Source organism: Nematostella vectensis, chromosome 11 (genome assembly GCF_932526225.1).
Source record: "Nematostella vectensis chromosome 11, jaNemVect1.1, whole genome shotgun sequence".
Taxonomy (NCBI): domain Eukaryota; kingdom Metazoa; phylum Cnidaria; class Anthozoa; order Actiniaria; family Edwardsiidae; genus Nematostella; species Nematostella vectensis.
In genome coordinates, this window is record NC_064044.1 from 14,066,311 (window position 1) to 14,089,669 (window position 23,359).

The window sequence follows — 23,359 nt, forward strand, 5'->3', positions numbered from 1 at the left end:
ACCCGACAAAAGTACCGCTTGCATGGTGTAAAACTTATTTTTCTAGCTCACAATCACATCCTCACATTACAACATGGGTCTACTTATTAAGTGCACAAATTTCTGTTCTCAATCGGTTCTGAGGCTGGTATTTCCCGAAAAATTAAATAAGCGCTCCGGGCGCTTAGCATGTCTCAGAACTATTGGAACTCTTATATTCAAACTCAACATCGTTAGAGAGAATACACAATGTCCATGAAATTATTTATTAGCCATTTAGGCAGAAAGGCAAATACAAAGGAAACAATGCCTGGTTATAGCACTAACCTTTTTTTTTTTTCGAGCAAATCAAACCAGATGTATACTTCGACACAGTTATTATTTAATTAATATCTTACTGTGTTTATATCATATCTCTCAGGAATAACTTACATAATTAGCTCTAGATTTGTATACTTCCGTAAAACATGCGGAACTTGACACAAAAAAAAGCGGGAAAAGCGCGCGCTAATTTGACTGAATCATCAACTTGAAAGCGAGGCTGGAGATGTCATAAACGTCTCTATGGTAACTGCAAGTTCTTTTCTCGCCTCAAAGTATTTCTCCTCGCTGCAAAGTTTGTTTAGCGACCCAGAACAGAGGAATACAATATGTTGAAACTAGCAGATGTGGCTGTACATGTGCATACTCAGCAACAACTACCAGCCGAGATAGTTAAGCAACTCCGGCAAAATTTCAAACAACCAAAGCGTAAAGTTCACAGAGAGAACAAAGTTCAGATTCGCACGGATCGATACTACAAGCCACTAAAAGGCCCAAATCACTGGAAAACAAAATACAGCAGGCATGTAGGACAGATGAAGTGTGGATTTTACACGCCGGCTCATGTTCCTTATGAAACGGTGGGAGACGTAGGACTTGATGTGAAGGAGCTGGTGTTTAAGACACTTAACACAGAAGAGAGGAAAATTGCTTTGAAAAAGGTGAACAAGCAATCGGTCTTATTTAGAATGCTGAAACAAGGACAAAGGATGCTTCGGAATTTTTAAAGTTCTACTGAAAGATTGAGAACGTTTTAATACTCGATACACTCTCTTTTTTATAAGAATCTTTTTTGAAGAACCTTCAGCCTGAGATCTCGCCAAAATTTTGAGAACATGTTAAGAACATGCCGCTCAGATAGCAGCAAAATTTTGTTTTGTTAGAGTGATGTGTTCTAAAATGCAGAATACACCTTAAATATCAATTCTATTGATTATTTGGGAAATTCCTGGTAATAATTTATTTTTGTATAAAATGTTTATTTATACTGAAATTCAAAAGCATCAAATAGTCTCCAGATATAAGAACGGCCCAACCTTAACTGGAAATTAGACGTTCTTATGAAAAGTGTGTATTTTTTATGCAACACACACAAATCACATACCAAAATATCATCCTTAATCTTTCTTTGGTATGGCAATACCGACAAAAAGTTGATTATTTATCATGACTTGCATCTCACTTGTAGCAATGGAATAAGACAGCGACACGGAAAGAAGTCACGATAGAGGAAGTGCCGAAATCTCAAGAAGTGAAATCCGGAAAAAAGGTGAAAAAAGAAAGATGATATTTGAAACCGCTATCAGGGCAGTCACAAATTGGGAGGGGGATGGATGAAGGGCAATACTTTAAAGTGCATGACGGTATGAATAGATAAATTAAAGAAAAACTGTAGAATAACAAGGTGGTCTGTGTAGGTTTAATGGGATAAAGGAAATAAAGTAAACACAGCGTTGAAATGGCATGTTTCTACTCCTTTGTGAAATACGAGGGATTAACGCTCAAAATGTCGGCGCAACTCATCTGTCCTCACAGGGGCTTGAACTATTCCATTTCGACCTTGTTTTTATTTGTTTTCCTACTTTAATGTGCTTGTGCCTGGAAATAATTACAAAACAGTGCAGTAACAGGCCTCGAAATATTGGAGGGGCACGATGCAAAAACATTAAGTATTTCTAAGTAAACTATTTATTTACTTTTACCCTGGTAAAGTAACTACATATAACAAAATTAATATGATCATAACCTATTTATCTAGTCATCAAAGTTTTCAAATTACTCTCACTCTTTGCACAAGGCCCTTCAAGGCCAGTACTGTTTAGTCCTATTCCTCTATAGAAAATTAGAACTTGAATGACATTTTGCTAAATCTAATACTTGCTTAGCCTTTTAGTTTGCCAGATTGACTAAATAGTTCGTTCATGAATTATGTTTGATGTTCTAACCTGTAAACATTATAATGATACCTTGATCTTCACCTAGACCAAGGAACCCCACCCTGTCCTAAGTACAGGGGGTATGGGGGAGATACGGGACAAGTTGGAGGTGAACAAGAAGCGAATGACAGTGCTGCAAGCAGGCTTGCCTTATAAGGAATGCAGGAGGCAGGAGGCAGAGGCTAAGGTAGGTGGCTCACACGAAAAAACAACAACAACAAAAACAACAACAACAACAAAAACAACAACAACAACAAAAACAACAACAACAAAAACAACAACAAAAACAACAATAACAACAAAAACAACAACAACAAAAACAACAACAAAAAAAACAACAACAACAAAAAACATAACATTGAAAATTCATTCTAGTCATTTTTCTAGTCGATACCTCAATCTTGTACAACATGATTCGATCAAATATTATTTTTGCCAGGTAGAGTCTTGGCATACAGGTTTGTTTTTGTCCGATGAGAAAGATACAGTGGAATTGTTGTGGCATCTGCCACTTTTCCTGTTATGTACTATTCCATTGCTTATCTCTCCTGCTTTTTTGTTCTATTGCATCAGGAATTAATTGAACGTATATATATATTTTGCATTATCCTTTCCAAGGCGATGGAGCTACTGCGAGAACAGATGAACCAGCCAGAGCAGTGCATCTCACCCACTCGACTGAGACAGATCTTGTCCAAGATGAGAGTCAGCGAACGCTCAGACAGCCAGTGTGAAGAGGGTGAGGTTGCCATGGATACCATACCCCAGGAAGTGTCCCATGAGGACATGCTCAACCAAAGGCAAGATATGATGATGAAAGATGAAAATGGTGACTAGAGGGATGATGATGATGATGACTAGAATGATGATGACTAGAATGATGATGATGATGATAAAAGATGATAATGGTGACTAGAGCAATGGTGATGATGATGATGATGAAAGTTGATAATGCTGACTACAATGATGATGATAATTGTGAGGACAAGGACATATAGATTAACGTAACATAACAGTTAAAATTATGTTAATGGCTAAGTAATAATGATGATGATGATGATGATGGCCCTCCCAAAATTCGGGGCTAATTACATGCCTACTACACTACTGATTATGAAAAGGTATGAAGGTATGGTATGGCGACGATGGTGAGAAGATTTGTTATTCATGGAGATGATGGTGAAAATGTAGCAATGTGATGTTGGTATATAAACCGTAATTTTAACCTAGGGGAATACGAGAGCGCAATGTGAGGAACTTTAGTACCAAGCTCAACTGTCTTCACACGCTGCTGTGCTATCTCTACCAGCTTCGCAGTAGGGACCTACGCACAAAGGTACTTTATAACAGCCAACTATTAGGGGTCTACGCACAAAGGTACTTTATAACAGCCGGCTATAAGGGGTCTACGCACAAAGGTACTTTATAACAGCCAACTATTAGGGGTCTACGCACAAAGGTACTTTCTAACAGCCAACTATTAGGGGTCTACGCACAAAGGTTCTTTTTAACAGCCAACTATTAGGGGTCTACGCACAAAGGTACTTTATAACAGCCAACTATTAGGGATCTACGCACAAAGGTACTTTATAACAGCCAACTATTAGGGATCTACGCACATAGGTACTTTATGACAGCCAACTATTAGGGATCTACGCACAAAGGTACTTTGTAACAGACAATTATTAGGGGTCTACACACAAAGGTACTTTATAACAGCCAATTATTAGGGGTCTACGCACAAAGTTACTTTATAACAGCCAACTATTAGGGATGTACGCACAAAGGAACTTTATAACAGCCAACTGTTAGGGATCTACGCACATATGTACTTTGTAACAGCCAACTATTAGGGATCTACGCACAAAGGTACTTTATAACAGCCAACTATTAGGGGTCTATGCACAAAGGTACTTTATGACAGCCAACTATTTGGGGTCTACGCACAAAGGTACTTTATAACAACCAACTATTAGTGATCTACGCATATAGGTACTTTATAACAGCCAACTATTAAAGATCTATGCACAAAGGTACTTTATAACAGCCAACTATTAGGATCTAAGCACATAGGTACTTTATGACAGCCAACTATTAGGTATCTACGCACAAAAGGTCCTCTATAACAGCCAACTGTTAGGGATCTATGCACAAAGGTACTTTGTAACAGCCAACTCTTAGGGATCTACGCACAAAGGTCATTTTTAACAGCCAACTATTAGGGACCTACGCAAAAAGGTACTTTATAACAGCAAACTATTAGGGATCTACGCACAAAGGTACTTTGTAACAGCCAACTATTAGGGATTTACGCACAAAGGTACTTTATAACAGCCAACTATTAGGGATCTACGCACAAAGGTACTTTATAACAGCCAACTATTAGGATCTACGCACAAAGGTACTTTATGACAGCCAACTATTAGGGATTTACGCACAAAGGTACTTTATTAAAGCCAACTATTAGGGATCTACGCAGAAAGGTACTTTATAACAGCCAACTATCAGGGATCTACGCACAAAGGTACTTTATAACAGCCAACTATTAGCGATTTACGCACAAAGGTACTTTATAAAAGCCAACTATTAGGGATCTACGCACAAAGGTACTTTATAACAGTAAACTATTATGGATCTACGCACAAAGGTACTTTATAACAGCCAACTATTCTTGATATACGTCAATGATATTCAGTACTCGTCGACTAAATTTAGCTTTTTCCTCTTTGCCGATGACACTAACATTTTATACGCCGACAAAAAACTTAAACTCTCTAGAGACTGTCATAAATAATGAACTTAAGAATGAATGTATATGAATGGTTAACAGCTAACAAACTGACTTTAAATATTAAAAAAATCGAATTATGTTATATTTCGCCCTTACCAAAAACTGCTTCCTTTTAAACAAAAAATAAAGATATTCGATAATGATAAAAAAATCTAGATCGAGCCTTGAGTGTAAGAATTTTGTCAAGTATCTCGGAATGCTTCTTGATGAGAATCTCTCCTTTAAAAATCATATAAATCAAATTACAACTGAAATAAGTAAAACAGTTGGACTTATCGCAAAAATTAGACATTTTCTTCCACACAAAGTACTTTTACAAATATACAAGTCCGTAATTGAGCCATATATATCTTACGCAATATCGGTTTGGGGATCAGCTGATAAATGTCATACGAATAAAATTCTTTTATTACAAAAAGCGAGCTCTGCGATTCATATACTTTGCTAAAAGACGAGACCATGCAGTCCCGCTCTTCCTTGATGCAGATATTCTACCAATAAATTTTCTTTATTTCGAAAATATATGCAACCTAATGAATGATGTTCGAAATTGTATAGCACCTAAGAACATTGTCGAACTTTTCACAGATAATAAAAAAGTTCATTCATATAACACTAGATCAAAGACATCTAATAATTTCTATATCAAACATGTAAAATTCCAGCTCCAATACAAATCATTTTCCAGGCTTGGCGCAAGGCTATGGAATGAGCTACCAGCTTCCCTAAAAGAAAATGGCAAAAAAAAGCATTCAAAACGAAATTTCATCAAAAACTCCTTGAAGTCTTAAAGCAGATTGATGACTACGTTGATATCTCCCATATAAGCAAAGCTATTCAAGCTCGGTAGACCAATTTCAACGTAGGATGCTGTTTTTATGACTAATGAACAACTTTGATATATTCCTCCAACAAACATTGCTCTCTACATTGCTCTCGTCTTGCTCGTCCTGTGTTTGTTATTTCTAAAATTATTGTAACTATAATTGTAGCTATTATTTAAGCTGAACCCGCCTAGATTAGCCTGTTCTATTAGCGGGTGAGCACATAAAAGAAACAATAATGTATTTATGTACAACAAAGTTGAAGTTGAAGTTGAAGTTGGGATCTACCCACAAAGGTACTTCATAGCAGCCAACTATTTCTTTTTGGCAACTCTGAAAAGACCTTTGCTCTTTGAAAATGGCTGGATATAAAAATTGTAAAACATAAGAAAAAACGAAAAAATAATACTAGGTAAAATATTAACTGATTGTCATAGAATTTAGCATTTAGGGTGCTATTAATACTGTATTGAAAAACTGATTTTTTTCAACATTAGAAACGTGGGCGGTGTTTGAGCAACCACGGCACCAAAAGGAGGTCAAATCCCCCATTTTTGTATTGGCGATTTACTTGTCAGAGTACTAATTATGACAAAAAAATGGATTCTAATTTCAGGAAATGATCTCAACCAGCCTCTTATTTGTCTCGTTCACAGAATCCTCTGTCTAAAGATTTCCTGAAGAACCTCAAACACACGGTTCCGCTTGATCAACGGGGGCGCATAATCCGCAACCAGCGGTTATTAACTTGCAATCCATCTAACTCGAGAGGGGGGTACCCGCATAGATCCTCAACAGATGCCCTTGAGTCCCGGATGGACGGTGATCACCATCCCTCCCCCCACAATCGCCCAAGTGACTTTCACGAGTCAGTGTCATACTTGTTCCGAGGGGGGACGGGTGGGGAGGGCAGTCGTACTGATTCCCGCACGACTTTCTTTGCGAGAAAATTGGCAAAATTGGAAGACAAAAACGCACACAGGTGAGAAATGATTCAAGATAAGTAAACAGAGTCGATTGTAAGTAGAATTAGTGGAAGAACACAAGGTCATTGAAAAACTGTCAACCCAAGATCTATAACATATCCCAATATCTAACCTAACATAAACCCTAACCCAATATCGTTAATTCATGCGTATTGTGATAGGGGATGCACAGCTGATTAAAAATTCACCAAATCTGGTAGACTTCCTAGCGTATTATCTATATCTTTACCCCTTCTTTATCACGCTCTGATTTTTGAACGACATTTGTAACAGTTTTGGTTACTTTGATACCGCACAAAAATGACCATAAAAACACCCCTATAAGATGACAACGTTACTTGTATGTCACTCAGATTAAAAGAGAGCCCACCTGCCAAGGCGCCGGAAATGACGTGGGACGATCTGTTAGAGGGCCGGTCGGCATATCCGCCCAATCTCATGGCTGGTGCCCAGGACAGCTCGACCCGAGGTGGCGCAGGCGGTAGCAGTTTCGCTCAGTCTGTACGACACATTTTCCGACGAAGGTAAAAAATCCCGCGTTATGCGTCCCTAATGTATAGGTCTACATCTATTTTGTCACTTCCAGCAAGTTAACTTATTTGTTAGGTGTCCGTTTTATCGAGGTTTCTATAAGAATATTGGCACTGCCCCCTGCACTCTTCGATGTGGTGTTTGTTATATCGAGGTTTTTGCTTTGTTTTAGGCGTACTGGTATTCTTCACCATCTTCCTCAGAACATTTTAGCATCTTCGCAACCCGCTGACCAGAACATGACTTTATGGCAACAAGTCGCCGCTAATGAGAAAAGTACACCCCCCCCCCACACACACACACACACATCTTTCTTTTATGCACCTATGCACCCTCTCTTTCCCAAGACGATATTGCATGGTACAGGTTCCTCCAGGAGTACAAGTGATTGATTAGCACGAGTATCAGGCAAATTTGTTTTTCAAAGGTTAGAAAGAAAAAATCGGTTTATACTTCAAGGGAACGAATAATGGCCCTGACACTCGCTATTGCTTTATTTGAATGTCAAAACATACACTAGTATTGAATATGTTTTTTATGCCAAATTTAATAGCAAGAGCGGTAACGTTTTTATTATTAAATGCGTCGAAATTTATTACAAAGTGCGTCAAAGTTTATTACAAATTTTTTCAAAATTTTATTACAAAGGGCGTCAAAATTTTTTATTAAGTGTGTCAAAATTTATTATTAAGTGCGTCAAAATTTATTACAAAGTGCGTCAAAATTTTTTACAAAGAGCGTCAAAATTTATTATTAAGTGCGTCAAAATTTATTGCAAAGTGTGTCAAAATTTATTAAAGTTCGCTGGTACACACCTTTCAGATGAGCCCCCTCTCTGAGAAAAGTCAACCGACATTTTTCTTTTACCACAGACTCTAAGGAATTCAAATCAACTGGCGTTACTCGTATGAACCAGATGAGAAGAAGGTAAGAGAGGTTATCATCCAATAAGAAGCCTTAACGTGTTTCTGAACGACCGTTTCGGAAACCGCTGATATCACGTTTATTGGGTGGGGTAATACATAAAAATCCTACTGTACAGTCAAGTACTTTTTTATGGATCTGTTCTAGGAAGAGTCGAAATTTCTCTTATATCTGTTCTAGGAAGTGCAAAAGTTACTCGTTTGTCTGTTATGAGAAGGGCCGACGTTTCTCTTATATTTGTTATAGGAAGAGTAGACATAACTCTCGGGTGCGGTCCATCAAGGATATTGTAGGAAAAGACTTCGACAACATTCGCACGAAGGCAGCAGGAAACGTGATAGACAAACTCAGACAGATAGAAAGGTATCATCAAGTGTAATATTAGACAGTGAGCTACACTTTCCCCTTTACGTCATATGCCCTTCTCTATTACTTTTTTGTACATTATTGCAGGCGGGTACCGAGGATTCGCAAGGGGAGGGGGTTGTGGTAATGGTTGCGCAGGTATCATATGGAAAAGGATAGTATTTGACGATCCTTCAATAAGAAATGAAGCACTTTCTGGTGGCAAAAGGGAAGTGGGATGGGGGATGTACGCACGTGTATTTCTCCGACTCGAGAGATTTCCAAAGCTTGGTTTCCCGTCTTGCAGCCAGGAAGATAACATCTTTGAGCACAAGTTTCGTGCTCTCAAGCCTTTGCACCTTTTCGAGGTGGATGTGACCTCCGTGCGTCAGGTCGGGATCAAAGTGAACAAGGACTACACGGACGACAACCTCAAGCCAGCGGAATGGTGAGATGATGACACTATCTTTAATAGCCGACTTGCACTAAGAAATCACGTGAGTCAAGCCAGCGAAATGGTGAGATGATGACACTATCTTTAATAGCCGACTTGCACTAAGAAATCACGTGAATCAAGCCAGCGAAATGGTGAGATGATGACACTATCTTTAATAGCCGACCTGCACTAAGAAATCACGTGACTTTTAGGGTGGCAAACTCGCATACACTCCGGCTTTTATCGGCGAAAAAAAATTAAGGCTTACGAATCAGCAAGAAATTTGCTTTCTCATAAATGCTTTATTTTTTTTTCGTCGTTCCCTTGCGTGTCGGGTGAAGTTTGTGTTTATTTTGGCTTGGATTTACCATGCAAAAAGTCACGCGACAAGTCTATTGACCCCTGTCATAGTGCAAACAGAATTGATGGTGGTATCCTGATCGGTGAATGAGATGATGATGATGATGTTGCAGGTTTATCTTCATGATGATTATGATGCTGATGGTAGTGTCGTGTCATATTGATAGTGGCGTGACCATGGAAATGATGAAGATGAAGAGATGATGGCAGTAAAATGGTCGTTGTTGACTATAAGGATGATAATAGCGGTGTAACTGCTCGATATGATGACTAGGGTTGTTGATAGATACTGATTTTTGATGTGATAATGATATTACTGATTTTCTAGATGTGTTTCTGGTATCATTCATTATCGTACAACATTAGGTACAACAGGCTTTTGAAAGAAGCCGAAATCTTTGGTCTGAAAGACGAGCAGGAGGTCAACCTGCTGAACCGGTTTTACCCGTTTGCAATCGATGACATACAGAACCTTCCTTTTGTCAAGGTGAAAATTATCCTTTAACTGTGTACACCAGCACTACATGCATTTGTTTCGTTTAATAAGCTTTACTGTTTTGCTTGGTTATTGTATTCTGCATAGTTCTTCGAGCTATGCGAAATAGCCCTAATAGACATGACGGAAAAACCTGGAAAACGCGCAATTCCAGATAGAGAGAATTTCTTACACAAGACACAATTTCTTACAATGGCTATAGGTTCCTTGTATTACGGACTGATTTTTAAAACACAAATAACGTGAGGCCGAAGTGCACATAGCCAGATTTTGGCTTTTTAAGATTATTTTCCTTGATCATCATTGCCCTGTGTATCAGTTCAGGGACGAAAAGCTCGAATTTCAATGACACTATACAAAAAGTCGCATCAATTTAACAAAAACGTCGCACTTGATATTTTGTTTGCTATAAGTTACTAAGTACTCCGAGAAAATTCTTCGCCTTATTCGTTGTGAAATGGGCTTGTTTGAAGCGTCATGTCATTTTTTCCGTCATGTTTTTCCGTCAAGTCTCTAATAAGTACCCCTTCTAATAGCTGTAGATTTTTATCGAATCACCCTTTTCATTCAGGCCAAACTTTGTCTGTTGATCCAGTCCCTACCTATCTACGAGCTGTGCACCGTACATATGCAAGAAGCAATACAGGTAAATCAGGATTAAAATGGTAATACATGCTCATACAGATAAAACCGGCTTATAAAGGCCATCGCCATCGCCATCATCATTGCCATCACCATCATCATTATCATAATCATCATCATCGTCGTCTTCGTCATCACTATCACCACCACTATTCTCGCCTTTCTTTATCTTCACTGCTAACACCATTAGCATTACCGCAAATTGTAATTGTCATTATAATATTCTGAACATTGTTTTTATCTAGGGCAGTACTTGATGCTAGGTGTCCTCGACTGTAATTGTCATTATAATATTCTGAACATTGTTCTTATCTTGGGCAGTACTTGATGCTAGGTGTCCTCGACTGTAATTGTCATTATAATATTCTGAACATTGTTCTTATCTTGGGCAGTACTTGATGCTAGGTGTCCTCGACTGTAATTGTCATTATAATATTCTGAACATTGTTCTTATCTTGGGCAGTACTTGATTCTAGGTGTCCTCGACTGTAATTGTCATTATAATATTCTGAACATTGTTCTTATCTTGGGCAGTACTTGATTCTAGGTGTCCTCGACTGTAATTGTCATTATAATATTCTGAACATTGTTCTTATCTTGGGCAGTACTTGATGCTACGTGTCCTCGACTGTAATTGTCATTATAATATTCTGAACATTGTTCTTATCTTGGGCAGTACTTGATGCTAGGTGTCCTCGACTGTACTCAAGCCGCAGTCAACGAATGGATGGCTACCCGTAAGATCGAGCCGCTGCTCATAGCAGCGCATTAATATTTTGCATCATGGGATATTCAAGAAGACTTTCATATGTAACCTTATTAATGGTTTTGATGCCATTCTGTGAAGCTATTCTGCTGAAATTATTTAATTTATTCTTTTGTAAATGAAGCGAATTTTAACAATAAAGTCAAACGAAATACTCATTGCCGTGTGTCCAGTGAACGAGATTCTCTGACGCCAGATAGAACAAAAGCTGCGTCACTCATATACGTCACCATGATATAACATGACCTTGAAAACTATAGGGTGAAATTTTAATCGTGAGGAAAAATGGATGATGATTCCCCTTTTTTAAAGTTGATTTTCAAACACTCGTATCTCCGCTTTACTATATTTCTCCGCTTTCATCTTTTGGTAAAGATCGACACTAAGTACAACAAAAGAGAAATGAATGGAGAAATTCAAAGACTGTTAATAAAACTGTCAAAAGCACGGGAAGCTAAAAAAATATCAATCAATGGAAGTATCACAAAACGGGAGTTTCCTAATAACGCCGAAACAGCAGGTTGTTTAGGGGTACGTTACGAGAAAGCGCCGCGCCGCATGTCTTTTATCGCCCAATAAGCGTGTCTTATTGTCTGGGAAAAACAGCTTTTTGCCACTTGCAGAGCTATTCAAACGAGGTTAATATACAGACAAAATATGAATTCTGAATTCTAACTTAATTACTTACACTGAAAGCGATTTCGAAGGGCGATAAACAACGGCAGTGCTATGTGAGGTAATCGATGATTTGTTCCCAAAAAATTCGTGTATTAAAATATTAAACGAACAACAGCCTGTCTTTTATAAAGTGTTCGAGGAATATATAGCAATAAAAAGGGAATAGCTATATTCCTCATTTAAAAAGATATTTGAATTGACACATTCTTATTTCCTATCAATTGACGGTAAACTGGATCGCTGGGAAGGGAGGGCATGCGGCTTGAGTGAGTAGCTCGCGCAACTTTGAGAACCGCGCGCGCTTTTGCGTTCTTTATGCGGGGCCCGCTGCGTTTGTCGTGATTTGTGCCGTTAGAACAAAGTAGAAGAAAAGAATTCAGTGAAGGCAGAATCAAAATGGCTACCTCTCACCAATCAAGCAAACCACGATTAAAGGTAATCCAAATATTTCATGACTTCGTTATAAGTCTTTTAAGAATTCTTGGTTTTATTGTATACATGATAATCTCAATACAATACATCTTATGCTTATCTTTTTAACTGGTCATTTTTCTATATATCGTCAGACACCATCTATTGAATGGACTAGACTATAGAATTTCAATTAACGCGAAAATTGAAATAATCAGCTTCTAATGTCCCATTCATTTGTCTTAGATGAAACTAAGAATGCAACATACTGTATATTTAAATAACCCTTTTAGCCTGGCTTCATTTCAAGGAAATTATAACGCAATTTGGATACTTTCTGACTTTGTTTGGATACAAATACATGTCTCAAAATAGTTTGATAGATCCCTTGAAAACGTTGAACGACCACGAACAGGCTTATAGGGACAAAACTGCAGTTTTCGTGCTTGTTCCACATACCCATGTATACTCCGCTCTAAATATTTGTATCGATTACTGTTCAATGGGAATTTAAATACCTTGCTCTCAACAACAATCTACATATCTATACAACTCTGTTACTTCATCAAAGGATTGTTATAGCCGCGTCGCGCTCTTCGCACTCCCCGCCAAAAATTAAAAGTCCCGGATGATCGCGCACGAAGGAAATGTTAAGTCCTGCAAATGTATATAATACAATACAATAATCTTAATTTTTGGAGGGTTACATTTTAACCTTCAAGGTTTTCTAACTAATGGCCCCGAGGGTCCGGTTCCTAGAAAGCAGTTTAGAGTTAACCCAGGGATAAATACGGTTTTTTTGCCATTTGATTGGATAAAAATTTATCCCTGGGTTAGCGTTAACCTGCTTTCTAGGACCCCAGCCCAGGGCGTTAGGTATATGCTCTTTTTAAATACTGTCATATTTAATATCTTCTTCGATGCCATGCATTGTTCGGTATGTACAGATGGCGGATATAGCGCTGTTGGCTCAGCGGCATGACCGCTACGCCAGAGACGTGGTCCAAACAGTGAAGAAGGTATACCATGCTCCCGTGCGCACACCCGGCATGGATCTAGTGGAGACAAAAGTAGCTATACGCAAGGGGTTACACTACAAGGGCGCAAAAAATCCCGAGGCCTGGAGGGAGAAATATCATAGGCGACTCAAACAGTCACGTGACGGGTTTGCGACTCCATCGCATGTGCCATATGCATCAATCGGTGACGTCATCGTTAATACGCGGGAGTTGGTATTCACCTCGTTAGAGCTTGCAGATCCGGTGGTCGTGAATGACGATAAATACGTAAGATGACGTTGGAGTTTGCTCGGATACCTGGGGTTTTTGTTCCCTAGCGATCATTTTCTAATCATAATATGAACGCAAACAATTATAAGCCCATAGGCCGTAATTTTCTCTTAGAAGATAACCGGAATTTTTCAAAGTCCTTTAAGAATGACCCCCTCCCTTCCCCTCCCCAATATGAGGTTATCCCCCTGATAATGAAGCAGCGTAAACAAGCGCGTACAAAGAGGGGCTCACAGGTTGTTGGCGCATTTATCCCAGTTTGGCGGCAAAAAGTGGGTAATTTCTTATTAAGGAATCTTCAGGAGTTGCCCCCCCCCCCCAGACACACACACCACGGTGCATGGGGACCGGAACGTAAGATATGTTTTTGTATTTGCTTTTTTAGGAGTTCGGAAAGGACATCAATGGGACAGCTAAGAAAGCTCAACTGGTAATAAACGTCTTTTGAAATGCGCTAATTAATAAGACCGTATCTTCGAAATTTTCATTTTTGTATGGTTCTTTCATGCCTGTTCCCGGGCATGCAAGAAAGGATTCTCTGGAACTTGTAAAATAGTAATGCAAAAAATTGTAAATCGTGATCTCTTATTCCTTGTATTTTATTTTAAGTGAGTTAGCTTATTATTACTTTTCCGCTTTCTGTTTCAATTATAACATTTAGAGCTTTTCTGCATTTCTAATATTGTTTTATCAATATTCAAGATGGCAGGAAATTGATTTCTTCCCCAAATAGCATTATTGAAACTTAAAAATCATATTGCTTCTGTCCGTTGATTACCGACTTTTGTTTGATTACCAACACTTCAGTTGAACTTTTGGCATGGGTTGCCTGTGTTTTTGTACCGCTGAGATCGCGGGTTCAAGTGAGTGCCTTGCCATTTTGTACGTTGCGATAGAGTTGGTACGTTTAACAATATACTTAAAGTTTGTTTTTGGAGTAAGCTTGTGGTGATACGTGGTATGCAACAACTTGGTTTATGAATTTCGTGTGCATTGGCTACTACTGGATTTGTTTTCAGAGGAAGACGATAACACCGCGTGAGAGTGATGGCGGACTTAGAGATATCCAGGACATGATAAAAGTACATTGCAAGCGAGTCCGCGAGCTGCAGGCTGGCCAGCGGTATCACAATTGCCTCCAGAACGAGGCAAAGCAAAAGGTGAATTTTCAGGAAATAAAACTCTGTTTCTACATCACTAATGGTAGATAATTTGTTTGTACAATCACCAATGGTAGCAGATGTTCTTGTACACCACTCAGGGTCTCCCATCAACTCAAATTTAGAACGACAACTGAAAATAGATAAAATATCACTCACGCGCCCTCCCATAATCTTTCTTTGTTTGGGAATAGCGCGCGTAGTCAATCAAACCAAACAATCAAAACCAGACAAACCGCCCCCGAAGCTTTTGTCTGACTACGCGCTATTCCCAAACGAGACAAGGATTTTGGCAGTAATTTGAAACTCTGTCCACGTAGGCGGATAACATAAAGCATTCCGAGCAGGCCCTTATTACACCGGAAGCGTTGCGTGACATTCTAGCGAAGTCACGCCTGAACCGACATAGCCTGTCATCAGAACAAAAGCAAGAGAGCGGAACCACGGTATCCGGGCATGATTCAGAGGAAGAGGAAGATATTCTTGGCCTGAGGTAAGTTACTATTTTTTTTTATTTTTTTATTTTCTTATGTTCATTGTCATGAATAAAATATGTTACAAATCGGTTCATATTTAGTTTTTATCGTAATCTTATACAGTGTGTATAAGATAATGCATTATCTGTCTAGGTTGACGTGCAATGACTCTTTCGAGCTTTTACTGTCTAGTAAAATGCGATGCCTTTTCAGGCTCCACTATTCAGTAAAGTGTAATGCTCTCCAAAGTCTACCAACCAATTTGTTTATGTTGCTGCTTGTGCAATGTCTCTGTCAAGCACATACTATTACTAGTATAGTGTGCAATATTATATAAAAGAACTTCAGCCTGTTTGTAAGTCTGAGTATAAGTTTATGATTCCAACACATATATTTTCTTAATCGGTTCTTACAATTGTTTATAAATCAAGACTGCAGCAAAAATTTGAAATGTTCTGAAAACCTTTATCTCCCTGTATAAAAGGTCTCTTAAAGGTTGATAAGGTGTGCATGCTGGTGTAGGGAATAGTGAGAAACAATCTTTTGGCTACTCTTTTACTCAAACGCTATCTTTCATCATGTACCATTATGATCTTTATGATTCAGCAGGTGTCAGGATGGCCGAGCGGTCTAAGGCGCCAGACTCAATGTTCAATTCCTTCTCATGATGCATGATAGAGTGTTCTGGTCTCCGAATGGGGGCGTTGGTTCGAATCCCACTTCTGACACTATTTTTGTATTTTCTTTGTACTACTCTTTTAAACCACACGCTATCTTTTATCGTGTAGCATTATGACCTTTATGATTCAGCAGGTGACAGGATGGCCGAGCGGTCTAAAGCGCCAGACTCAATGTTCAATTCCTTCTCGTCATGAATAGGAGAGTGTTCAGGTCTCCGAATAGAGGCGTGGGTTCGAATCCCACTTCTGACACTATTTTTGTATTTTCATTGGGCTACTCTTTCAACCAATACGCTATCTTTTATCATGTAGCATTATGAGCTTTATTATTACTCAAGTGTCAGGATGGCCGAGCGGTCTAAGGCGCCAGACTCAAGGTTCAATGCCTTCTCGTCATGAATGGGAGAGTGTTCTGGTCTCCGAATAGAGGCGTGGGTTCGAATCCCACATCTGACACTATTTTTGGATTTTCTTTGGGCTACTCTTTCAACCCATACGCTATCTTTCATCTTGTGCCCTTATGATCTTCATGATTGAGAAAGTGTCAGGATGGCCGAGCGGTCTAAGGCGCCAGACTCAAGGTTCAATTCCTTCTCGTCATGAATGGGAGAGTGTTCTGGTCTCCGGATGGAGGCGTGGGTTCGGATCCCACTTCTTACACTATTTTTGTATTTTCTTTTGGCTTCTCTTTTACTCCAACGCTATCTATCCTTATGTGCCATCACAATCTGTCTGTTTTATCAAGTGTGAGGATGGCGGAGTGGTCTAAGGCGTCAGACTCAAGTCTTAATTCCTTCTCATGATGCATGGGAGAGTGTTCTGGTCTCCGGATGGAGGCGTGGGTTCGAATCCCACTTCTGACACTATTTTTGTATTTTCATTGGGCTACTCTTTCAATCCACACGCTATCTTTCATCATGTGCCCTTATGATCTTTATGATTCAGTAAGTGTCAGGATGGCCGAGCGGTCTAAGGCGAAAGACTCAAGGTTTAATGCCTGCTCATAATACATGGGAGAGTGTTCTGGTCTCCGAATGGAGGCGTGGGTTCGAATCCCACTTCTGACACTATTTTTGTATTTTCATTGGGCTACTCTTCTAACCCATACGTTATCTTTCATCATGTGCCGTTATGATCTTCATGATTCAGAAAGTGTCAGGATGGCCGAGAGGTCTAAGGCGGCACACTCAAGGTACAATTCCTTTTCATGATGCATGGGAGAGTGTTCTGGTCTCCTAATGGAGGCGTGGGTTCGAATCCCACTTCTGACACTATTTTTGTATTTTCATTGGGCTACTCTTTCAACCCATACGCTATCTATCCTTATGTGCCATTACGATCTGTAAGTTTCATCAAGTGTCAGGATGGCCGAGCGGTCTAAGGCGCCAGACTCAAGGTTCAATTCCTTCTCGTCATGAATGGGAGAGTGTTCTGGTCTCCGAATAGAGGCGTGGGTTCGAATCCCACTTCTGACACTATTTTTGTATTTTCTTTGTGCTACTCTTTTAACCCACACGTTATCTTTCATCATGTGCCCTTATGATCTTCAGGATTCAGAAAGTGTCAGGATGGCCGAGCGGTCTAAGGCGCCAGACTCAAGGTTCAATTCCTTCTCTTCATGAATGGGAGAGTGTTCTGGTTTCCGGATGGAGGCGTGTGTTCGAATTCCACTTCTGACACTATTTTTGTATTTTCTTTTGGCTTCTCTTTTACTCCAACGCTATCTATCCTTATGTGCCATCACGATCTGTCTGTTTTATCAAGTGTGAGGATGGCGGAGTGGTCTAAGGCCACAGACTCAAGTCTCAATTTCTTCTCATGATGCATGGTATAGTGTTCTAGTCACCGAAAGAAGGCGTTGGTTCGAATCCCACTTCTGAAACTAATTTTGTATTTTCTTTTGGCTACTCTTTTACTCAAACGGTATCTTTGATCATGTAACATTATGATTTTTATGATTAATCAAGTGTCAGGATGGCCGAGCGGTCTAAGGCGCCACACTCAAGGTTCAATTCCTTTTCAAGATGCATGGGAGAGTGTTCTGGTCTCCGGATGGAGGCGTGGGTTCGAATCCCACTTCTGACACTATTTTTGTATTTTCATTCGGCTACTCTTTCAACCCATACGCTATCTTTCATCATGTGCCCTTATGATCTTTATGATTCAGTAAGTGTCAGGATGGCCGAGCGGTCTAAGGCGCCAGACTCAAGGTTTAATTCCTTCTCATAATACATGGGAGAGTGTTCTGGTCTCCGAATGGAGGCGTGGGTTCGAATCCCACTTCTGACAGTATTTTTGTATTTTCATTGGGCTACTCTTCTAACCCATACGCTATCTTTCATCATGTGCCGTTATGATCTTCATGATTCAGAAAGTGTCAGGATGGCCAAGCGGTCTAAGGCGCCAGACTCAAGGTTCATTTCCTTTTTATGATGCATGGGAGAGTGTTCTGGTCTCCGAATGGAGGCGTGGGTTTGAATCCCACTTCTGACACTATTTTTGGATTTTCATTGGGCTACTCTTTCAACCAATACGGTATCTTTTATCATGTAGCATTATGAGCTTTATTATTACTCAAGTGTCAGGATGGCCGAGCGGTCTAAGGCGCCAGACTCAAGGTTCAATGCCTTCTCGTCATGAATGGGAGAGTGTTCTGGTCTCCGAATAGAGGCGTGGGTTCGAATCCCACATCTGACACTATTTTTGGATTTTCTTTGGGCTACTCTTTCAACCCATACGCTATCTTTCATCTTGTGCCCTTATGATCTTCATGATTGAGAAAGTGTCAGGATGGCCGAGCGGTCTAAGGCGCCAGACTCAAGGTTCAATTCCTTCTCGTCATGAATGGGAGAGTGTTCTGGTCTCCGGATGGAGGAGTGGGTTAGAATCCCACTTCTGACACTATTTTTGTATTTTCTTTTGGCTTCTCTTTTACTCCAACGCTATCTATCCTTATGTGCCATCACGATCTGTCTGTTTTATCAAGTGTGAGGATGGCGGAGTGGTCTAAGGCCACAGACTCAAGTCTCAATTCCTTCTCATGATGCATGGTATAGTCTTCTAGTCTCCGAAAGAAGGCGTTGATTCGAATCCCACTTCTGACACTAATTTTGTATTTTCTTTTGTCTACTCTTTTACTCAAATGGTATCTTTGATCATGTACCATTATGATCTTTATGATTAATCAAGTGTCAGGATGGCCGAGCGGTCTAAGGCGCCAGACTCAAGGTTCAATTCCTTCTCATGATGCATGGTAGAGTGTTCTGGTCTCCGATTGGAGGCGTGGGTGCGAATCCCGCTTCTGACACTATTTTTGTATTTTCATTGTGCTACTCTTTTAACCCACACGCTATCTTTTATCATGTAGCATTATGAGCTTTATTATTACGCAAGTGTCAGGATGGCCGAGTGGTCTTAAGCGCCACACTCAAGGTTCAATTCCTTTTCACGATGCATGGGAGAGTGTTCTGGTCTCCGGATGGAGGCGTGGGTTCGAATCCCACTTCTGACACTATTTTTGTATTTTCTTTGTGCTACTCTTTTAACCCACACGCTATCTTTTATCATGTAGCATTATGAGCTTTATTATTACGCAAGTGTCAGGATGGCCGAGTGGTCTTAGGCGCCAGACTCAAGGTTCAATTCCTTCTCATGATGCATGGAAGTGTGTTCTGGACTCCAAATTGAGGCATGGGTTCTAATCTTACTTCTGACACTATTTTTGTATTTCCTTTATGGCTTCTATCTTACTCCAACGCTATCTATCCTTATGTGCCATCACGATCTGTCTGTTTCATCAAGTGTGAGGATGGCGGAGCGGTCTAAGGCGCCAGACTCAAGTCTCAATTCCTTCTCATGATGCATGGAAGTGTGTTTTAGTCTCCGAAAGAAGGCGTTGGTTCGAATCCCACTTCTGACACTAATTTTGTATTTTCTTTTGGCTACTCTTTTACTCAAACGGTATCTTTGATCATGTACCATTATGATCTTTATGATTAATCAAGTGTCAGGATGGCCGAGCGGTCTAAGGCGCCAGACTCAAGGTTCAATTACTTCTCATGATGCACGGTAGAGTGTTCTGGTCTCCGATTGGAGGCGTGGATTCGAATCCCACTTCTGACACTATTTTTGTATTTTCATTGGGCTACTCTTTCAATCCATACGCTATCTTTCATCATGTGCCCTTATGATCTTTATGATTCAGTAAGTGTCAGGATGGCCGAGCGGTCTAAGGCGCCAGACTCAAGGTTTAATTCCTTCTCATAATACATGGGAGAGTGTTCTGGTCTCCGAATGGAGGCGTGGGTTCGAATCCCACTTCTGACACTATTTTTGTATTTTCATTGGGCTACTCTTCTAACCCATACGCTATCTTTCATCATGTGCCGTTATGATCTTCATGATTCAGAAAGTGTCAGGATGGCCGAGATGTCTAAGGCGGCACACTCAAGGTACAATTCCTTTTCATGATGCATGGGAGAGTGTTCTGGTCTCCGATTGGAGGCGTGGATTCGAATCCCACTTCTGACACTATTTTTGTATTTTCATTGGGCTACTCTTTCAATCCATACGCTATCTTTCATCATGTGCCCTTATGATCTTTATGATTCAGTAAGTGTCAGGATGGCCGAGCGGTCAAAGGCGCCAGACTCAAGGTTTAATTCCTTCTCATAATACATGGGAGAGTGTTCTGGTCTCCGAATGGAGGCGTGGGTTCGAATCCCACTTCTGACACTATTTTTGTATTTTCATTGGGCTACTCTTCTAACCCATACGCTATCTTTCATCATGTGCCGTTATGATCTTCATGATTCAGAAAGTGTCAGGATGGCCGAGATATCTAAGGCGGCACACTCAAGGTACAATTCCTTTTCATGATGCATGGGAGAGTGTTCTGGTCTCCTAATGGAGGCGTGGGGTTCGAATCCCACTTCTGACACTATTTTTGTATTTTCATTGGGCTACTCTTTCAACCCATACGCTATCTATCCTTATGTGCCATTACGATCTGTAAGTTTCATCAAGTGTCAGGATGGCCGAGCGGTCAAAGGCGCCAGACTCAAGGTTTAATTCCTTCTCATAATACATGGGAGAGTGTTCTGGTCTCCGAATGGAGGCGTGGGTTCGAATCCCACTTCTGACACTATTTTTGTATTTTCATTGGGCTACTCTTCTAACCCATACGCTATCTTTCATCATGTGCCGTTATGATCTTCATGATTCAGAAAGTGTCAGGATGGCCGAGATGTCTAAGGCGGCACACTCAAGGTACAATTCCTTTTCATGATGCATGGGAGAGTGTTCTGGTCTCCTAATGGAGGCGTGGGGTTCGAATCCCACTTCTGACACTATTTTTGTATTTTCATTGGGCTACTCTTTCAACCCATACGCTATCTATCCTTATGTGCCATTACGATCTGTAAGTTTCATCAAGTGTCAGGATGGCCGAGCGGTCTAAGGCGCCAGACTCAAGGTTCAATTCCTTCTCGTCATGAATGGGAGATTGTTCTGGTCTCCGAATAGAGGCGTGGGTTCGAATCCCACTTCTGACACTATTTTTGTATTTTCTTTGTGCTACTCTTTTAACCCACACGCTATCTTTCATCATGTGCCCTTATGATCTTCATGATTCAGAAAGTGTCAGGATGGCGGAGCGGTCTAAGGCGCCAGACTCAAGGTTCAATTCATTCTAGTCATGAATGGGAGAGTGTTCTGGTTTCCGGATGGAGGCGTGTGTTCGAATTCCACTTCTGACACTATTTTTGTATTTTCTTTTGGCTTCTCTTTTACTCCAACGCTATCTATCCTTATGTGCCATCACGATCTGTCTGTTTTATCAAGTGTGAGGATGGCGGAGTGGTCAAAGGCCACAGACTCAAGTCTCAATTTCTTCTCATGATGCATGGTATAGTGTTCTAGTCTCCAAAAGAAGGCGTTGGTTCGAATCCCACTTCTGACACTAATTTTGTATTTTCTTTTGGCTACTCTTTTACTCAAACGGTATCTTTGATCATGTACCATTATGATCTTTATGATTAATCAAGTGTCAGGATGGCCGAGCGGTCTAAGGCGCCAGACTCAAGGTTCAACTCCTTTTCATGATGCATGGGAGAGTGTTCTGGTCTCCTAATGGAGGCGTGGGCTCGAATCCCACTTCTGACACTATTTTTGTATTTTCATTGGGCTACTCTTTCAATCCATACGCTATCTTTCATCATGTGCCCTTATGATCTTTATGATTCAGTAAGTGTCAGGATGGCCGAGCGGTCTAAGGCGCCAGACTCAAGGTTTAATTCCTTCTCATAATACATGGGAGAGTGTTCTGGTCTCCGAATGGAGGCGTGGGTTCGAATCCCACTTCTGACACTATTTTTGTATTTTAATTGGGCTACTCTTCTAACCCATACGCTATCTTTCATCATGTGCCGTTATGATCTTCATGATTCAGAAAGTGTCAGGATGGCCAAGCGGTCTAAGGCGCCAGACTCAAGGTTCAATTCCTTTTTATGATGCATGGGAGAGTGTTCTCGTCTCCGAATGGAGGCGTGGGTTTGAATCCCACTTCTGACACTATTTTTGAATTTTCATTGGGCTACTCTTTCAACCAATACGCTATCTTTTATCATGTAGCATTATGAGCTTTATTATTACTCAAGTGTCAGGATGGCCGAGCGGTCTAAGGCGCCAGACTCAAGGTTCAATGCCTTCTCGTCATGAATGGAGAGTGTTCTGGTCTCCGAATAGAGGCGTGGGTTCGAATCCCACATCTGACACCATTTTTGGATTTTCTTTGGGCTACTCTTTCAACCCATACGCTATCTTTCATCTTGTGCCCTTATGATCTTCATGATTTAGAAAGTGCCAGGACGGCCGAGCGGTCTAAGGCGCCGGACTCAAGGTGTAATTCCTTCTCGTCATGAATGGGAGAGTGTTCTGGTCTCCGGATGGAGGCGTGGGTTCGAAACCCACTTCTGACACTATTTTTGTATTTTCTTTTGGCTTCTCTTTTATTCCAACGCTATCTATCCTTATGTGCCATCACGATCTGTCTGTTTTATAAAATGTGAGGATGGCGGACTGGTCTAAGGCGCCAGACTCAAGTCTCAATTCCTTCTCATGATGCATGGTATAGTGTTCTAGTCTCCAAAAGAAGGCGTTGATTCGAATCCCACTTCTGACACTAATTTTGTATTTTCTTTTGGCTACTCTTCTACTTATACGGTATCTTTGATCATGTACCATTATGTTCTTTATGATTAATCAAGTGTCCGGATGGCCGAGTTGTCTAAGGCGCCAGACTCAAGGTTACACCTTCTCATGATGCATG

At 40.3% G+C, this 23,359-nt stretch overlaps 2 protein-coding genes and 17 non-coding genes across 21 annotated transcripts; all 19 read left to right on the top strand.

The window, feature by feature from the left end:
* On the top strand, positions 1–11,496 carry LOC5517524. 3 transcript variants are annotated; one of them, XM_032361933.2, is made up of 14 exons: positions 1–962; positions 1,490–1,570; positions 2,284–2,424; positions 2,856–3,037; positions 3,468–3,573; positions 6,509–6,834; positions 7,192–7,362; positions 7,542–7,645; positions 8,242–8,296; positions 8,540–8,656; positions 8,946–9,086; positions 9,801–9,921; positions 10,502–10,576; positions 11,249–11,496. In XM_032361933.2, exons 1-14 carry the CDS (start codon positions 630–632, stop codon positions 11,342–11,344), a joined length of 2,049 nt encoding a protein of 682 aa, XP_032217824.2. In that variant the 5' UTR covers positions 1–629; the 3' UTR covers positions 11,345–11,496. The 3 variants fall into 3 exon arrangements, with proteins under 3 accessions (XP_032217824.2, XP_032217825.2, XP_032217826.2); XM_032361934.2 differs by lacking the exon at positions 11,249–11,496 and adding an exon at positions 10,823–11,159; XM_032361935.2 differs by lacking the exon at positions 8,540–8,656.
* Positions 11,497–12,343: 847 nt separating this feature from the next.
* Positions 12,344–15,505, top strand: LOC125573707. The gene is made up of 5 exons (XM_048734416.1): positions 12,344–12,451; positions 13,375–13,713; positions 14,102–14,146; positions 14,736–14,876; positions 15,197–15,505. Exons 1-5 carry the CDS (start codon positions 12,413–12,415, stop codon positions 15,371–15,373), a joined length of 741 nt encoding a protein of 246 aa, XP_048590373.1. The 5' UTR covers positions 12,344–12,412; the 3' UTR covers positions 15,374–15,505.
* Positions 15,506–16,371: 866 nt separating this feature from the next.
* On the top strand, positions 16,372–16,488 carry Trnal-caa. Its single transcript has 2 exons — positions 16,372–16,409; positions 16,443–16,488. It is a non-coding gene; the product is annotated as a tRNA-Leu (tRNA).
* Positions 16,489–16,982: 494 nt separating this feature from the next.
* Trnal-caa lies at positions 16,983–17,099 on the top strand. Its single transcript has 2 exons — positions 16,983–17,020; positions 17,054–17,099. It is a non-coding gene; the product is annotated as a tRNA-Leu (tRNA).
* Positions 17,100–17,390: 291 nt separating this feature from the next.
* On the top strand, positions 17,391–17,507 carry Trnal-caa. The gene is made up of 2 exons: positions 17,391–17,428; positions 17,462–17,507. It is a non-coding gene; the product is annotated as a tRNA-Leu (tRNA).
* Positions 17,508–18,000: 493 nt separating this feature from the next.
* On the top strand, positions 18,001–18,117 carry Trnal-caa. The gene is made up of 2 exons: positions 18,001–18,038; positions 18,072–18,117. It is a non-coding gene; the product is annotated as a tRNA-Leu (tRNA).
* An 87-nt stretch (positions 18,118–18,204) lies between these two features.
* Positions 18,205–18,321, top strand: Trnal-caa. The gene is made up of 2 exons: positions 18,205–18,242; positions 18,276–18,321. It is a non-coding gene; the product is annotated as a tRNA-Leu (tRNA).
* Positions 18,322–18,408: 87 nt separating this feature from the next.
* On the top strand, positions 18,409–18,525 carry Trnal-caa. Its single transcript has 2 exons — positions 18,409–18,446; positions 18,480–18,525. It is a non-coding gene; the product is annotated as a tRNA-Leu (tRNA).
* An 87-nt stretch (positions 18,526–18,612) lies between these two features.
* On the top strand, positions 18,613–18,729 carry Trnal-caa. The gene is made up of 2 exons: positions 18,613–18,650; positions 18,684–18,729. It is a non-coding gene; the product is annotated as a tRNA-Leu (tRNA).
* Positions 18,730–18,816: 87 nt separating this feature from the next.
* Positions 18,817–18,933, top strand: Trnal-caa. The gene is made up of 2 exons: positions 18,817–18,854; positions 18,888–18,933. It is a non-coding gene; the product is annotated as a tRNA-Leu (tRNA).
* Positions 18,934–19,222: 289 nt separating this feature from the next.
* Trnal-caa lies at positions 19,223–19,339 on the top strand. Its single transcript has 2 exons — positions 19,223–19,260; positions 19,294–19,339. It is a non-coding gene; the product is annotated as a tRNA-Leu (tRNA).
* Positions 19,340–20,037: 698 nt separating this feature from the next.
* Trnal-caa lies at positions 20,038–20,154 on the top strand. The gene is made up of 2 exons: positions 20,038–20,075; positions 20,109–20,154. It is a non-coding gene; the product is annotated as a tRNA-Leu (tRNA).
* An 87-nt stretch (positions 20,155–20,241) lies between these two features.
* Positions 20,242–20,358, top strand: Trnal-caa. The gene is made up of 2 exons: positions 20,242–20,279; positions 20,313–20,358. It is a non-coding gene; the product is annotated as a tRNA-Leu (tRNA).
* A 291-nt stretch (positions 20,359–20,649) lies between these two features.
* Trnal-caa lies at positions 20,650–20,766 on the top strand. The gene is made up of 2 exons: positions 20,650–20,687; positions 20,721–20,766. It is a non-coding gene; the product is annotated as a tRNA-Leu (tRNA).
* Positions 20,767–21,058: 292 nt separating this feature from the next.
* On the top strand, positions 21,059–21,175 carry Trnal-caa. The gene is made up of 2 exons: positions 21,059–21,096; positions 21,130–21,175. It is a non-coding gene; the product is annotated as a tRNA-Leu (tRNA).
* A 292-nt stretch (positions 21,176–21,467) lies between these two features.
* On the top strand, positions 21,468–21,584 carry Trnal-caa. Its single transcript has 2 exons — positions 21,468–21,505; positions 21,539–21,584. It is a non-coding gene; the product is annotated as a tRNA-Leu (tRNA).
* Positions 21,585–22,077: 493 nt separating this feature from the next.
* On the top strand, positions 22,078–22,194 carry Trnal-caa. The gene is made up of 2 exons: positions 22,078–22,115; positions 22,149–22,194. It is a non-coding gene; the product is annotated as a tRNA-Leu (tRNA).
* Positions 22,195–22,281: 87 nt separating this feature from the next.
* On the top strand, positions 22,282–22,398 carry Trnal-caa. The gene is made up of 2 exons: positions 22,282–22,319; positions 22,353–22,398. It is a non-coding gene; the product is annotated as a tRNA-Leu (tRNA).
* Positions 22,399–22,689: 291 nt separating this feature from the next.
* Positions 22,690–22,805, top strand: Trnal-caa. The gene is made up of 2 exons: positions 22,690–22,727; positions 22,760–22,805. It is a non-coding gene; the product is annotated as a tRNA-Leu (tRNA).
* The last annotated feature ends 554 nt before the right edge of the window (positions 22,806–23,359 follow it).